Here is a 17,706-nt window from a genome sequence, read left to right as displayed (position 1 = left end):
GTTATTCTGTCTCTCACTGTTCAAGTAAACCTACCATTAAAATTATAGACTGATCATGTCTTTGTCTGTGGGCAAACGTACAAAATCAGCAGGGGATCAAATACTTTTTTCCCTCACTGTATATATAAATATATTTTTTTATATTATTTTTCCCAGACCTCAAGTGGTCTCCTGATTGTGGTTTAAGCATTTTTGTGGACTTTCAATTGGTTTAGTTTTTCTATTTAAAAAAGTGTGATTTTTGAGAGTGAACCTGATAAACCTAGGACAACTCGGTAACCTGGAAAAATAAAACCTGGAAAAAGGAATTTACCAAAAGATAAAACTGATTTCATAGGGCCTGTAGAGTGACTGTAAAAAATCGCTAACAATTAACAACCTTTTTGAGATGCGGTTGTATTTCTTCCCTCCAAACAATCAATGTAAATATGATATTGTCAAGTTAAAATGTAATTATTTGTGTATGGAGGGTAGGTCATTAGAGGCTTTAGGCTACTTGCTCAGCCCGCTAATTAAAGATGCCTTTTAAATGATGTGCGCATCATCCACTTTCCTGGGCCAGTATTCTTTTCATTCGGGCCAGTAGCTTTCAGTTAGCACTGGCAAATTGACCTGAATGTCAAGCCCTGCTAATTTAAATGCTGGCTAGTCTTTATTAGCCTGGTTCTATATCTAATGAATCCTCTGGGGCTAACAGGTGTTATTCCATAGTGTTAATGCATTGTTTCCTTCTCTGTAGAATGTGGTCCTTGCATGCATCACATTGTTGCCCTATACAGTCTCATTGTGTACCCGTTCTATTGATTGATCTGATGTTTTGTTGAGCTTGTGTCCATGGCAAAATTAATGTTTATTTTTGTCACCTTGGAAACCTGTGAAAACAGGTGGAGAGGCATTGGGATGTGAAGTGACCAGTCTAAAACTGACCAGCTGGTGACGTATATTTCCCCAGGTCGATAGACCCATTGCCTTGTATAAAGGTGGGTGTAAGCGTATGCGGGCGAATGCGTGTCTGGCGGAGATCACAGCTCTTCTTGGAAAACAGGTGTTGTGTATAATTGTCTACTGGTTTGTTGGACGACATTCAAATCCACAGTTTGGGCTCTTTGGTGCTGGCGTGTTTGTGTGTAGCTGTGTTACACTGGAAGTGGTGCTGTATCTGATAGTTTAGATGACTGTTTCTAATCCTGGCCCCTCCCCTTCCCTCTGCCCCAGGCTGTGGGTCAGGCAGAATCAGCAGCACTATGGGAGGGCGGGGGTGGGTGGTGGCGCAGGGGGCTGGTGGCTAGTGGCTGGTAGAGTGCGTCAGCAGGCACGTGTCTGCCCGCCCGCCCGCCCGCTCTTGCCACTGGCGCAGGAAATGAAAAGTGGTGGTTATGTCACACGGGCTCTCTAATCCCCCCCGGGCTGGCGCCGCTGCAAAACGCTGCTGGCTCCTTTTTGGGAGAAACCAACCAACAACGTTATGTTATGCTGTCGTTGAGGGTGAGCACTGGAAGCTGTCTCCTACTGTACACTACAGCACATGGCCACTAGGATGGGCTCATCCATATCTACCCTCCTTCTTTCATCCCTCTCTCCATGGAGGGAAAGAGGGAGTTACCACTGCAACATCAGGCTGAAGGGCCAACCGGCGTCACATGGTTACATATCCTCTTACCACTAAAGTGGAATAGTTTCATATTGTAGCCTTCATATGTTTCAGTAACAATCAAGATGGAGATCATCTTCTGTACCTATTATTTCGATTTTTATACACAACATAGTATACTGTACTATACACTGAGTGTACAAAACATTAGGAACACCTTCCTAATATTGAGTGGACTACAAGGTGTCAAGTGTTGCATAGGGATGCTGGCCCTTGTTGACTCCAATACTTCCCACAGTTGTGTCAAGTTGGCTGGATGTCCTTTGTGTGGTGGACCATTCTTGATACACACAGGAAACTGTTGAGCGTGAAAAATCCAGCAACGTTGCAATTCTTGACACACTCAAACCGGTGCACTGGGAACCTACTACCATACCCCGTTCAAATGCACTTTAAAATGTTGTGTTGCCCATTCACCCTCTGAATGGCACACATACACAATCCATGTCTCAATTGTCTCAAGGCTTAAAATCCTTCTTTAACCTATCTCCTCCCCTTCATCTACACTGAGGTGGATTTAACAGGTTCCTAATGTTTTCTACACTCGGTGTATAATATCCTACAATAAATATGAAATAGTTTGCCAATCATTGTTTTATTAAATGGAACTACCTGCTTCACAGTGCTACCTTTTTCAATATGTTTATGAATCAATGGTATTTTAACCTTGGTCTTTAACTTGATGGTATGAGTGATGACAGTGACATTTTCTGCTGTAGAAGCAGGTCACAAGTACCGACTATCTCTGCATCACGTAGGCCTTATGTACTGGCCTGTCTCAGTATCAGAGGTGAAGTGGTGATCATGCCCAGAGCTATGTTAGGGAGGCTGCTCTGCAGTGAGGGAATCAGATCTGCCTGGGGAAAGAATCGCTAGGCTATATCTGCTGCCTTCCTGGTGGTGTGGGACTCTCATCTGTAGTGAGATTAGCAGGGTCAGTGCATTGGGCTGGGTGCAGGGGGGAAGGGGAAACAGACTTGCTTGGACTCTCACTAACATCGCCAACCGTCACAGTCGCACAAAGCCGAAGTGAAGCTGCTGGCCAATCTAGCTTTACTGCTGCTGTACAGGCCCTAAATCTGATCTCTGGTCAATCATGTTACTATCCATGTTGCATCCCATCTTGGCCACGTCTGTCACCATGGTTTTTCTGACCTGCATACAGAAGTGCTACGATTCTTGTCTGGCAAATCATTTGATGTCCTGCAGATTACTGCCAATGTCATATAAAGACAAAGTAATATGGAGACTTTGTCTCCTACATGTACACAGTAATCTACTCTTTCTCTTTTGTCCCCTCCCACAATTACTGAGGTACTTTCAACATGACAATCTATCCTAATTATGTGGTGGGGATAAGTACTGTTTATCAGTATTGTACCAGTATTATATACTGAACAAAAATATAAACGCAACATGCAGTTATAAGGAAATCAGTCCCAATTGACATTAAGTCATTCGGCCCTAATCTATGGATTTCACATGACTAGGAATACAGATATGCATTTGTTGGTCACACATACCTTTAAAAAAAGGTAGGGGCGTGGATCAGAAAACCATTCAGTATCTGGTGACCACCATTTTCCTCATGCAGCACAAGACATCTCCTTCGCATAGAGTTGATCAGGCTGTTGATTGTGGCCTGTGAAATGTTCTCCCACTCCTTTTCAATGGCTGTGCGAAGTTGCTGGATATTGGCGGGAACTGGAACACGCTGTCGTACATGTCGATCCAGAGCATCCCAAACATGCTCAATGGGTGACATGTCTGGTGAGTATGCAGACCATGGAAGAACTGGGACATTTTAAGCTTCCAGGAATTGTGTACAGATCCTTTCGACATGGGGCCGTGCATTATCATACTGAAACATGAGGTGATAGCGGCGGATAAATGGCACGACAATGGGCCTCAGGATCTCGTCATGGTATCTCTGTGCATTCAAATTGCCATCGATAAAATGCAGTTGTGTTCATTGTCTGTAGCTTATGCCTGTCCACACAATAACCCCACCACCACCATGGGGCTCTCAGCAAACCGCTTGCCCACACAACGCCATACACATGGTCTGCGGTTGTGAGGCCGGTTGGACATACTGCCAAATGCTCTAAAACGACATTGGAGGCAGCTTATGGTAGAGAAATGAACATTCAATTCTCTGGCAACAGCTCTGGTGGACATTCCTACAATCAGCATGCCAATTGTACACTCCCTCGACTTGTGTTGCGTGCCATTTTAGAGTGGCCTTTTATTGTCCCCAGCACAAGGTGCACCTGTGTAATGATCATGCTGTTTAATCAGCTTCTTGGTATGCCACACCTGTCAGGTGGATGGATTATCTTGGCAAAGGAGAAATGCTCACTAACAAGGATGTAAACAAATTTGTGCACAACATTTAAGAGTAAATAAGATTTATGTCCATATGGAAGATTTTGGGGGTTATTTATTTCAGCTCATGAAACATGGGATCAACACTTTACATGTTGCGTTTATATTTTTCGTCAGTGTATATGAGTCCCCACCATTACCTCATGTCATTATGTGCAGGCTTTTGACCTCCTTTCTCTTTTCTTTGTATTACAGATAAGTTCAATTCATATGTGACGCTGAAGGTGCAGAATGTCAAGAGCACCACCATCACCGTGCGAGGGGACCAGCCATGCTGGGAGCAGGACTTCATGTTGTAAGTGACCAGTGACCACACACTTCTTAGACGTCTATTCCTGTCCTATGCACTCACACTCTGTCATAGGCCACAACACACCTGCTGTTTCTGTGGAGTATAGAATAGTCTATCTGAATGCTCTGTAAGTGTCAAATGTCACTGTTTTCATTCAACATAGAATCATGTAATATCAGGTTTGTTTTGGTCGATGAGGATCAGAGAGTGAAGATAAAGGGAGAGTCTATGGCTCTGAGCTCAACAGACTTTATTGTGACAGTATGTCCTCCATGCTCCGTCACTAACACCTTTATTTGATTAAGGCTGACATGCTGATTTGGCTTTTGTAATTATGCAGCAGACGCAATCACCCGAGTGCTCTTCCCTACAGACAGGTGAGATCAGGGAAGCTAGCCTGCCGCTGGTGGTAATGCTCTGTAGCTACACTTCAGGTTCATGATTTTCACATAGTAATACGTGGCAGTAGGTCAGAGTCAGGGATTTCCAGTTTTGTCCCCATTGTTGCCTGCCAGGTGGGTGGTTGTTTCGGGAAAGGTAGCTAAACTGTTCTCACAGCTGTTCACTTCCTTTAGTGTTCTGTCTGTGTGTGTGTGTGTGTGCGCCTGTATATGCTCATTGTTCTGATATTTATTTTTCCACAACTGTCACAAGGATGTTGCGGAGTATAAATGCTCTACCTTGGTACTGTTCATGAACACAATACGATAGCTTAGCACATCACTCAGCAGTGTTGCCATTAAACAATCAGCTCCCTTGACAAGAGCACCACCTGTTACTCCTGTATGTAAATCATTTTGAGCAAATTCGATAATTTAGCACAAACTACACTGCTCAAATTTTTTTTGGGAACTAATAAACAACACAATGTAACTCCAAGTCAATCACACTTCTGTGAAATCAAACTGTCCACTTAGGAAGCAACACTGATTGACAATAAATGTCACATGCTGTTGTGCAAATGGAATAGACAACAGGTGGAAATTATAGGCAATTAGCAAGACACCCCCAATAAAGGACTGGTTTTGCAGGTGGTGACCACAGACCACTTCTCAGTTCCTATGCTTCCTGGCTGATGTTTTGGTCACTTTTGAATGCTGGCGGTGCTTTCACTCTAGTGGTAGCATGAGACGGAGTCTATAACCCACACAAGTGGCTCAGGTAGTGCAGCTCATCCAGGATGGCACATCAATGCGAGCTGTGGCAAGAAGGTTTGCTGCGTCTGTCAGCGTAGTGTCCAGAGCATGGAAGCGCTACCAGGAGACAGGCCAGTACATCAGGAGACGTGGAGGAGGCCGTAAGAGGGCAACAATCCAGCAGCAGGACTGCTACCTCCGCCTTTGTGCAAGGAGGAACAGGAGGAGCACTGCCAGAGCCCTGCAAAATGACCTCCAGCAGGCCACAAATGTGCATGTGTCTGCTCAAACGGTCAGAAACAGACTCCATGAGGGTGGTATGAGGGCCCGAGTCCACAGGTGGGGGTTGTGCTTACAGCTCAACACCGTGCAGGACGTTTGGCATTTGCCAGAGAACACCAAGATTGGCAAATTCGCCACTGGCGCCCTGTGCTCTTCACAGATGAAAGCAGGTTCACACTGAGCACATGTGACAGAGTCTGGAGACGCCGTGGAGAACGTTCTGCTGCCTGCAACATCCTCCAGCATGACCGGTTTGGCGGTGGGTCAGTCATGGTGTGGGGTGGCATTTCTTTGGGGGACGCACAGCCCTCCATGTGCTCGCCAGAGGTAGCCTGACTGCCATTAGGTACCGAGATGAGATCCTCAGACCCCTTGTGAGACCATATACTGGTGCGGTTGGCCCTGGGTTCCTCCTAATGCAAGACAATGCTAGACTTCATGTGGCTGGAGTGTGTCAGCAGTTCCTGCAAGAGGAAGGCATTGATGCTATGGACTGGCCCGCCCGTTCCCCAGACCTGAATCCAATTGAGCACATCTGGGACATCATGTCTTGCTCCATCCACCAACGCCACGTTGCACCACAGACTGTCCAGGAGTTGGCGGATGCTTTAGTCCAGGTCTGGGAGGAGATCCCACAGGAGACCATCCGCCACCTCATCAGGAGCATGCCCAGGCGTTGTAGGGAGGTCATACAGGCACGTGGAGGCCACACACACTACTGAGCCTCATTTTGACTTGTTTTAAGGACATTACATCAAAGTTGGATCAGCCTGTAGTGTGGTTTTCCACTTTAATTTTGAGGGTGACTCCAAATCCAGACCTCCATGGGTTGATACATTTGATTTCCATTGATAATTTTTGTGTGATTTTGTTGTCAGCACATTCAACTATGTAAAGAAAAAAGTATTTAATAAGATTATTTCATTCATTCAGATCTAGGATGTGTTATTTTAGTGTTCACTTAATTTTTTTGAGCAGTGTACAAGTCCTATGCAAATGAACAGGACAGTATATGGTCCAGCTGAGGTGAGCAATTGAAGGACATGGCATTGACATCTAGTGTGTAGGAAAATACAGAAGTTTACTGTTATCTGGAAACTGGCTCTGCTCGATTTCTTTCTTCTCCAGTGACGTGTTTTCTTGCCAGAAAGCTGTAGCCTATTGGTTATGTGGTTCAACCTTTATGTAACAGATTCCCTAATTGATATCGATCACATTCTATATAATTGACTCTGAGTACTTTAGTGGATGGATGCACCTTGGTCTTCTTAGTGACATAGCAGATTGCCAAAAGGTCTTATGGTTTGTCAGGCCAGGCTTCTGTTTCTATGTTAGCCAGAGGGCCTTGGAGACTAGAGTCCAGATCAGACCACACTTTCCTTGTGAGATAATGGCCATCCCCACCTAGACACAGGCTCAGGCCACCAGAGTTGACAGGAAACAGGCGTGTTGTGACAGCTGTGGATCGATATGTACATCATACATCCCACACTTGCCTTATCTCTAGGCTTTTTCCATAGTACCTCTGCTATGGTGCTCAGAGTCATTATAGACTTTATATTGTTCTTAATGTTCTTTAGGTGTACAAAGACAACACTGTATGATAGAGCTTAGCCTATGTGATATTTAAGAGCCTACATGGAATTGTCTCATTTGAACTGGTGGCTTATGTTTACACTGACTGTGATGGTGTCGTCTTTGACGATTCAGGTAATGGAAGGATCTCTCACTGTTTCCGTGACGGGGTGCTCCAGGAAGTGACATAGAGGAGAGCCTTAATGTTTCTGTGCTTGAATGAGGCCTCCAAAGAACCATCTGTCTCTATGGCAACCCATCAATTAATCATTACTCCATCCTATCCCTGCTTTTTGAGTGTTTAGAGAAAGTAATGGGGAAAAATTATAAGTGCAGTAGAATGGTGTGTTCTGTTTAGTGCTTATTTTCCAGCATTGTTTTCCAAAGCCTGTTGGGGGGGGGGGCTGTGGTTCATTCCCATCTCACTCCACAGACAATGGGAAGCTCAAATGAAACATGAATGGATTTCTGAATGCTGCTTTCACAGAAGAGTGGGTCCCTGCCGTGGGCTAGTTTTGTTTCTATGCTGCAGAAAGAGAGAGCTCAGTGAAGTCAGTGTGTGATTGATGATCAAAAATATTTTGAAATGTTCAAAATTGTCTACTCATTGTTTGTATTTGTTTTATAAACGTATATTGGTATGACCAATTACCGTAAGCAGCTTATACAAGTACCTGTTTTTGGTTAATCATGTTTGCATTCACTGTGGCCACTTAAGAGCCTAAGAGATTGACAGTGGTTGGTCTTCTCATTAGGGTAATAGTTTTGTCGTTATTTGGTGCATCTCTTTAAGTGTGAGTGGTTTAGAATATCTTTGTGTTTGCACCTGGGCTCACTCTTACTACCACCGTTACTCAGGGCAATGCACTTTTTATAATTATCTTCTACATTTACATTTACATTTTAGTCATTTAGCAAACGCTCTTATCCAGAGCGACTTACAGTTAGTGAGTGCATACATTTTCATACTGGCCCCCCGTGTGAAACGAACCCACAACCATGGCGTTGCAAGCGCCATGCTCTACCAACTGAGCTACACAGGGCCAGTCTTCTCTCATCTTCCTATTGTTTTTGCCGCATTAAGTTGTCAACCACGGTAGATGCCAGTATGCAAATGAGATGGAAACATCATGAGCAATGGTCGCTTTGAAATGAGATGCCTTGTTATTGTTAGCAAGCTTTGCATCCATTTGAATGGCAAATAAAGGATGGAATGCATCACAACGTCTGACATGATGCGTAAACAAAGACCAAAAGTAGTCAGTGAGCAGCAGGCCAGACAGATGTACTTATCATGGTTTCTGTTGTCATAGTTACTTCTGTTTCCATTTGAATGGATGTGACTCACTACATAATGAATGCAACCATCCTTTTTATATTTACAGTTTAGTCCTATAAAATGTTACCTATGGGCTCAATCACTTTGTCTCTGTCTTAATACCGATTTCTGTCTATCAAACTTTATTGAATGAGAGTTGATTATGACCCCATCTACTTCATTCCCTCCCTCTCGGTCTCTCCAGTGAGATCAACCGTCTGGACCTGGGGCTCATCGTGGAGGTGTGGAACAAAGGCCTTATCTGGGACACCATGCTGGGGACTGCCTGGATCCCCCTCAAGAGCATCCGCCAGTCAGAAGAGGTGAGGAACACAGAGAATGCACATATACATCCAAACGTACACACTCTCAACAGGACTAGCTAAAACAATTACATCAGACATCCAGTTCAAATGTTAAACAAACCATGTACACAGATATGTCTGGGCACTGGTTCACCACCTGGTTGGTTTAATCTGGTCTGTCTGTCTGTCTATGACATGACCTCTGACCTTGTCTTCCTCTTCCTTCAGGAGGGCTCAGGGGAGTGGACCTTCCTGGATGCTGAGGTTCTGATGAAGGCTGATGAGATTTACGGCACCAAGAACCCAACGCCCTACCGGGTTCTGCTGGACACGCGCTTTGAGCTGCCCTTCGGTAAAATGTCATATAGATCACAATTTTTCTGTTGGGCACATAGCTATCATAGGATATCTCTTTTATATAATAGGCTCTCTTTAAAATGTATTTGTTGCTTCTATACAGTACATCATGGTCAAATTGCTTCAACAGTACAGTGGCTATAGGTATGATGCTGAAATGTTATAGGTCTGTTTTTGTTATTGCATTGGAAGATGTGACAGACATAAGGCACCGTACAGTAATGATTATACAGTAGTAGCTTTTCCAATGACCTGTGCTTTAACGTACGTCACCACACATGGTATCGATTGGCTGAAATGCCAGCAGGTTGAGTAGTGAGCCTCTTGAATGCAGCCGCTCTCGTCTCTCTACACTGAGAGGGAACAGTTATGTAATTTGCACGTCACTTTCTACATCGCTGTCCTTTAACGTTGCCAGTATTGGTGTCGACGTGCCTAAAACACTTAAGATCGGTAGCTTCAAAGTTAGAACTGTGTCTGTGGGAGGAGCTAGAGCAGCTTTCAGGTGTTTAAGGGCAGGCCTTTGAAGGTAGCGGTAGGGGAGGTGAGGCTGTGTGTTTGTCTGGGTTCTTTGTACAACTGATCCCATTCATTCACCAGGAAAGGGGTTTGGTTTCATCTGCCTTTTGAAGCCCTGGCCTTTTGTGTTCGGCTCTCTTTAATGTCCAGTGTCTCTGTAAAGGGTCATGGGCCATCCGGGCACAGGGAGAGAGTGGGGGCTGTGCTCTAATAGACCAGTGGTTTGGTAGTAGGCATTAATGTATACTTTATCATCTCTGTACATTATTGTCAGTTGTTGGGCTGGTTATGTCATCAAGTAAAGGCTTGTGCCGTTTTGCAATCTCTAGAAGTCCTGTACTCAGTGCTTCTTATGTCTCTGTGAAGTTCTGTCACAGTCAGGACTAAGGTAATTTCCTTCTGGGAATTCATTTGCGTCTCAGTCATTACAAACTTAACTACAGTGGAGCTGTAGTACTGGTCTCTGGTCCCCAACAGTGCAGTTTGAAGGCCTAGCCAACTATTTGTAATGTCTTATTCCTAAGTGGCTCATTACATATTTAAAGGGCCATGAATATGTAATGGCAGCATGGTGCATGTGGGAGCATGGATGGTTTAGGATGGAATGGTGTAGGTTTGGATGCAGCTCACCAGTCACCCCTCTCTGCCAGACATCCCAGATGATGAGGCGCAGTACTGGACCGGCAAGCTGGATCGCATCAACACTATGAGGATCCATGATGAGGTAAGGCCTGCCCAACATGCTAGGGCGCTATTTCACCACGAACATGTATGTCAAAGATGTAGAAACAACATCTACGTATTTATATTTCAAGCAGTTACACCGGTAGTATATTTAAGAAAATACTGTCTCTATGTTTGCATATATTAAAATACCAAGTACATTGCGGTCGAATGTTCTGTCACATTATCCCGGGATTACACTGAGCTCTTTGCATTCACTAGCACACAGTAAAATACATGGAAATAGAAGATGGGACTAACTCTGGTCATATGACTCTTTCCTCACCACGCTTTTGCCCATCACAGAAATCACTGGTTAGGTACAGTATTGACATGTGTGTTTATCACGGTTTGCTGTGCTCTGAAGTGAGAACATAGATTGTAGATAGTAGGCCTAACTAACTTTTGCATGCAGTGGCATTGAAGTCATGGTGGTGATACAAATATTATACAAATGCAGGAGTTTGAGAATGATGATGATGCTTTGTTGTTGTGGATGATTAAGGTCAGAGGTCACAGTTCCTGTTCTCTCTTTTTCTCTCTCCAGTACCCTCTGCAGGATGAGGTCCAAAGACGCCCCATGCCGCTTGCTGCCTCCCAATGCTGTGAGTGGGACTGACTTCCACACCATAATATCCCACTAGATGGAGCTCTCTCATCAGCCCCGTCTCTCTCTGGCTTACCATTAGTTTGGGCTTTTCATGTTATTGAAGTTATTTATTTGCTTGTCCTATTCCTGAGTTATGTGTGAATCTCCTAACCCAGACTTAACATCAAGTAAGCCTTTTATCCAAATTTAATTTTCCAAAACAGTCACTACTCATGCAAAGTTATGAAGAATGTCAACACACAGGGATGCCACTTTCATGCATGTTATGGTCATAATTTCCCCTCCTAAGTCAGGCACAGTTTTTGCATACTCTCCACTACCTCTCACTTTACTTCTCTGCCAACACCCTCACCAGGCAACTATTTCGGATGGGCTGACACACTGAGTATGTAAAACAGTATTTTTGTGATAAATTCTATCCCTTCTCAAAGCTTCACCTTGGCCTATCCTCAATGCATTGTGCATGTTATCCAGCACCAACAACAATCGCTACAGCGCCCCCCCCCCCCCATCCCCTCCCCCCCACACACTCTCCTCTCTACACCTCATGTCAGAGTTTCATCATCAATATTTGAGTTTCATCACCTTTATCAATTTCCCCACGGGACATGGAAACACACATTGTTATTATTTCTACCTCCATGTAAACATAACTGGACAATAGCAGTTAAGTCTAGATCTATTTTTGTAGTCAGCGGGTGACCTTGATAAAGCATAGTGGCAGTTGATGACTTCCTGAACAGATGTCAATGAGATGCGACAGCATCGTCACACAGACAGGGGGCAGTGTTTGCCAGCCTGTTTTGAGATACTAAAACATCAGTGTGTGTCCTGAGCTATCGATCTCACTTATCAGTCTGGAGTGATAAAGCCCAGCTCAACTGTCCCCTTAAGCAGGCCACTCAGCTCAGGGTCAGCACTCTGCAATCCAAAGGACCTGTCTGAGTGCCAAAGTTGAGTCTGGGTCACTGAGGAGAGAGAATTCCCCTATGTCAACATTGCATTTGAGTTCCTTAACTGATTATTTTAGAATGTCCCTTTTTGACTGGAGTGTCCCTTTTTGATTATTTAATGACCTATACGTTCAGTCGCATCACATTCCCCTTCCCACTGTGGTTTACTTCCTGGTTGGCTTGCATTCAAAGGTGCATGACCCTTGCCCTCCCTACCTCCCTCTTACCTGACCAGTCCTGACCCCAGTGTATATCACCACTTGTTCTTATTGTGTAATTCAGATATGTATGTGTGAAATTGTGAGCATTGGTAGGATAGAATGGAGATTCTGTGGTCATTTTAGCAGTTGTTATAATGCCGAGGTCTCTAGAAGTTATCTTGTGGAGCTTGTCCTGTTGCCCCCCCCCCCCCCCCCACAGCCCTGGATGACCATGACAGTGCGGTGGACGACCGGGACAGTGACTACCGCAGTGAGACCAGCAACAGCTTGCCCCCGCGCTACCACACCACGACCCAGCCCAACTCCTCCATGCACCAGTACCCCATGGGCACCCGGCTCCAGAACCATCTGGACTCCTGCACCGACTCCATGCACAGCTTTGACATGGACTACAGAGACCACCGTGGTAGCAGGTAGAGCTTCTGAATAACACCCGCAAACATACAATACATGCCCCTACACAGAATTCACAGACACATGCACAAATACAACCATAAAAGATTGCACACCTGTTCATATATTCTACAGTCATACATATTGACAGATAGTGAAGGAGGTCCAGAGTTAGGACATTAATAAAAAAAATTGTAGTGCAGTATCGGATGGCCTGTTTTAAACATAGTTTTCTATGTAAATAAATCATATTGCAAATAGACCCAGTTAGCTGATGGCCTGAGGCTTAGCTGCTTTGTTTATTAGAGGGCTTCCCTCTTTCAGATGATTAAGGGACATCCACCCTCCTGGGACAGAATGGCAGAATCAATTGGCTGCCTTTGTTGTACCCTGAATACAAGCATATTTCTGAAGTAATGTTAGCAGCTTTAAAGCTCTTCAGTTTATGTTCATTTGTCACTGGCACATGGTTTGACACCGCATAGGAAGGAGGTAAACAATGTCACCTGCTTGAATATATGAACAGTGCCCCAGAGGAAGTGATACTTCCATCTGGTAAGGTTGTGCGCAACAGTGCAAGTTAACACAATAGCTATTTAATCTTTGGTGTTTTATATATCTGGATCTAGTATAGAATTTGTATGCAATTTCATTTAGTTGTGAAAATGCACTGTAGCTTCTGAAGAAGGAACAGATTTGGTCTTAAACAATGTCAAAATTGTCCAACTGCTTAGATGTTTTCCCAGATGCAGCACAAATAATCTGCCAACTGCATTCATGTACCCAGTGTAGAGTGGGTCTTTGCTCTCTTACACGTGTGACTTGCTGTGGAAAACATGTGGTTCATTGAGATTGTGGTAAATCTCAGTCTGTGTGGACAGATAGAAAGCTGATCCGGATAATTCCATAACATCTGAAAAGAAAAGTGGGATTACAGCCAGGAAAAGCTGATTTCAAAATAAATAAATAAAATTGACGTATTGTTATATGAAACTTCTTTGGCAGTTTGAATGAAACTGAGCTTAGTTAAGCCTGCCCTTGTCACATATGGGTCTTTGGGACCCTGGTTTTGGAAGGGAAGGTTCAGTAAGAGTGAAATACTGCCCTCCTTGACCATATTTTTATGCAGTCTGTAAAATGACTTTGGACAGAGATACTTCAGGTTGGATTTCAGGGCGTTTGTGCTGTTATTGATAATCTCCCAGAATGACGATCACTCACATAACACAGGTATATCAAACAATCTTAATAACACTCATGTCGTGACTTGACTTTCATTAATATGATTACTTATTTATCGAATCAACTATGTTTAATTGTTACTTGATTAAATTAATCATGTAACAAATAGTTACATGATTTATAGAGTTACCATCTCCCGAGTTAAACTCTAAAAGGTCTTTACCTATCAAAATGTATAAAACAGTCAACATATCAATCATTACCTCTTATCAGTCGACATTCTGAATGGTCTCAGAATTCTTGGATCTGCAAGAACCCCAGCTTTACTTATGATTCAGCACTACACAAATTGGCTTAATTATGTATTTACTAGGTAACTAAATAATAACACAGAATACATACATACTTAATACATGAGAAAAAGTCCCTAGCGGACTAACAACAGCATGACTGCTTGGTTATCAAAAGAGGGAGGGGTAAAGGGAGCGACAAAGACGGAGTCAAACTTATCATTGATACATTTGGAAACTACCCTCAAAGTAATCATCATACTTTGCTCACGAACTACAGCCCATTTTGAAATCAATTAATGTATTTACGTGTTTGCTGCTCGTCTATCTCTGTTGACCCAAGCCCTCTTGGAAAGGAGGTTTTGGCTGGGTCTTCGCTCAGTTCACTTGTAAGGCTCTGATTGTCCACCAGAGGTCACAATGTCCTCCTTCTTTGTTCTGGCTTGTAGTGGCGTGTACTCAGAGCAGATACTCTGTGATTGTCTGAGATGGGATTTTCTTCTTCCCACTCGTGTGGTTAGTCAAAGTTCTAGATCAAGCACAGCTGCAGACTGGCAATGTTCTGGTCTAGTGAGTATCTTCTTCACCTCGTGTTGAGATTCAAAGTTCTAACCATTTCAAATGTGTGGAATATCGTCGCCACGCTTTCTGGTCTACCATTTTAAGCCGTGTAGCCATAGCTCCACGCTTTCTGGTCTGATGGTATTTGTTACCAAGGCGTTTTATGCACTCTGGTAAAAAGGGGGCGTTCCATCATGCCGACGCAATGTCTGTGCTCACTTGGGGCGTGGCTAGTCACTGTGCATAGTTTACATGAAAAACAATTATCTCATTAGAAAACAAAAATCACATTCCTATCTTAACAAAAATACTAATCTTTAATCATATATTTTATACAACATTTGGGTGTAAACTTGACAGAATGTGTACACTTTCCGAGTTAGTTATTTCTTGATACCATCCTTAATGACATCACAAAATAATAAACAATATGACATGATTATTCTTTAGGTCCCCATTGACCATTCTTAACATTTGTATTATAGAAATAATGTCCCAATGTTCACTTTTTGGACAAAAAGGTTTTGGCGGCAAAAAGTCTCTGGAACAAAGAAAGCCTTTAGTAATACTGCAGAGCAGGAGGGAGAATACCCTCCTCCCCAATTTATGACAGAGTTTTAAGGTTTGGGTGAGAGGGTCTGTTTGTCAGCCATTTGCCAAGCTGATCTGAGTCCTTTGATCCTCAGCCAGTAGTCATGACACTCATGAACACACATTCACCAAATAGTTATTTACACTTTACAAACATATTTATTTATCATATGTATTTATTTAATGCTTATTGTCTCTGTCACATGGTCTTTATATTACTTTCTCTGTCCTCTTATAATTTGCAATAATTTTTCTGTTTACTTTTTTCTTTCCTGTTTTTGTCCCCCCTCTCATCTGATTTTACCTCTACTTTAATCCATTAACCTAAACTAGAGCAATAAACCATAAAGGGAGGGTCAGGATCATCCCTGTAGATTCTGGCATGGGTGTGGAGGATTGGGAAAGCAAATACAAAGTGCAGGGGAGAAATCAGCTGAGCGAGTTCCTGGACAAGGAAGAGAATCATTGGGCTGAGGACGATGTTATTCTCCGCATGGGGAGAGCTCTCACTGAGCCCTCAGGCAGCTCAATTTGCCAAAGCACACAGCGCAGTGGCATCCTACCTGCCACCTACCCAGCGGGCTATGATACTATCGATCGACGGCGGAGAAAAAAGATCCGGGATCCAGGAGGGCTGGCCTTCTCAGAGGCGGAGAAACTCACAGACGACCCTTTTCCCCCTGACCTTGCACTCCTCCGCCAGAAGAGAGGGGAGCTGGTGCTGCGGCAGGTGGCAGAGATCGAGGAAGAGGAGGAGCAGATGACACCATGCCTCAAGCCATACAAGAATGGACTTCTTTACAAGACTAGGATGTGGGCCAAAAACAAGCTGGGGGACACCTTGGAGAACTATGTGGCGTATCAGGAGGAGGAAGCTGCAAGAATGAGGACAGGTTTGCCGTACGATTCAGAGGAGGAGCTGCAGTACTCCATGGGATCAGAGGAGGAGCTAGAGGAAATTGCCTCCTTAGCGGAGGCCATTCACTCTGAGAATGGGAGGGGCCATGGCCAAGGCAGGTATGCTTCATCCCATGGAGGTCACATAGACAAGTATCAGAGTTATCTGGTTAAGAAGAGTGGAAAGGGGAAAATGGGAGGATGGGCTCCTGAAGCAATGCTGTCTCCAGTGGAGGAACCAAGTGACGAGTATGTAGATCCCATGGATGAGCTCCAGTGCCTAGTGGAAACAGTATCAGAGTACCTGGCTGAAAAAGAGGAGGAAATAAGCAAGTATGGGTCCCTTCCCAAGTCATCCAAGTCAAGGTTATCTTCCCAGGGCAGCGTAAGAACAGAATCTACTGGAGAGGACCCAAGGACCCCTAGGGATGTCAAGGAAGAGACCCAGACAGAGGATCCACCTGAACCAGGAATATCTGGAGTGAAACATGCTATGAGTTCATTATTCAGTTCCTTCACAGACAAGGTTAGTTCATCCCCCAAGCAGCCCAGCTCTGGTTCTGCAGAAACTAAAGAAGTACCACCTGCACCATCTTCTCAATCTGGTATATCTAAGCTATTTTCTTTAATTCCAAAATCCACCAGCCCTGCTCCTGCTCGTGTAGCTGTTGTATCTCCTACAGCTCACCCCAACAGAACATTTTCCTTCAATTTGCCTTCCCAGTCTGATGCCAAGACACAAGTCCAGAATCAAGACACGCCAGCCATGCGAACAGAGATATATAGTACGAGTGATAAAGTTCAGGACTCTGCAACAAAGCCACAAACATCCGCAGTCACTTCAGTTGTTGAGAAAATTAGTTTTGGTAAAAAACAATCTGGTGAAGAGGTAGTGAACTCCACAGAGGGAAAACAATTCCCAGGGAGAAGTGGCTCAAGAGAGGGCTCTCAAAATCTTGCAAACTGGGATGAGAAACGTATCCAGCAAGGTGAACAGTCAATGGCTGTGGGAGGAGGGAGAGGACTTGATAATTCTAGAAATGTACCCCAAAATAAACAATTTGTTAATACACAAGGAAAAGTTGTGCATGTGAGACCTGACACTATGACTGCCTCTCAGCAAAATGTGCCTACTTCAGTGGGTGGGAAGTCCATTAGCCAACCAGAACCAGCAAGTTCAGGGTTCTTTAGCCCTTTCAAGAAATCGTTCAGCTCATTGATTGCACCAGTTAACCCTGTTCCCCCGCAGGGCCCTCCACCTGTTGCAGTGTATCCTGTATTTGGGTCAGCACCAGATATTACATCAGAGAAGCCTGTGGAGGAGCCATCTTTAGGCAGTAAGCTAAAACTTCAGTTTCTCTCCTCTGACTCTTCCCAACAGCCTCCAAAAGCATCAGGAGGAGGAATGTTCTCTGGGTTCATGAAATTTAATGATGTCAGTGCTTCCAAACCCCCAGAAAATCTC

At 44.1% G+C, this 17,706-nt stretch overlaps 1 protein-coding gene across 1 annotated transcript in view; it reads left to right on the top strand.

Moving 5' to 3' along the window:
* unc13bb (unc-13 homolog Bb (C. elegans)) overlaps nucleotides 1-17,706 on the top strand; it is a 99,714-nt gene that overhangs the window by 21,467 nt on the left and 60,541 nt on the right. The window contains exons 3-8 of the mRNA XM_084159865.1: nucleotides 4,232-4,331; nucleotides 8,845-8,962; nucleotides 9,173-9,296; nucleotides 10,471-10,544; nucleotides 11,091-11,148; nucleotides 12,527-12,740. Of these exons, the coding sequence (XP_084015991.1) occupies nucleotides 4,232-4,331; nucleotides 8,845-8,962; nucleotides 9,173-9,296; nucleotides 10,471-10,544; nucleotides 11,091-11,148; nucleotides 12,527-12,740 (688 nt within the window). The remainder of the gene's footprint in view (nucleotides 1-4,231; nucleotides 4,332-8,844; nucleotides 8,963-9,172; nucleotides 9,297-10,470; nucleotides 10,545-11,090; nucleotides 11,149-12,526; nucleotides 12,741-17,706) is intronic.

The sequence above is a fragment of the Coregonus lavaretus genome (assembly GCF_964263955.1).
Source record: "Coregonus lavaretus genome assembly, chromosome: 4".
Lineage (NCBI taxonomy): Eukaryota > Metazoa > Chordata > Actinopteri > Salmoniformes > Salmonidae > Coregonus > Coregonus lavaretus.
The sequence above is the reverse complement of the archived record's forward strand: the minus strand, read 5'-3'. Positions and strand labels throughout refer to the sequence as shown.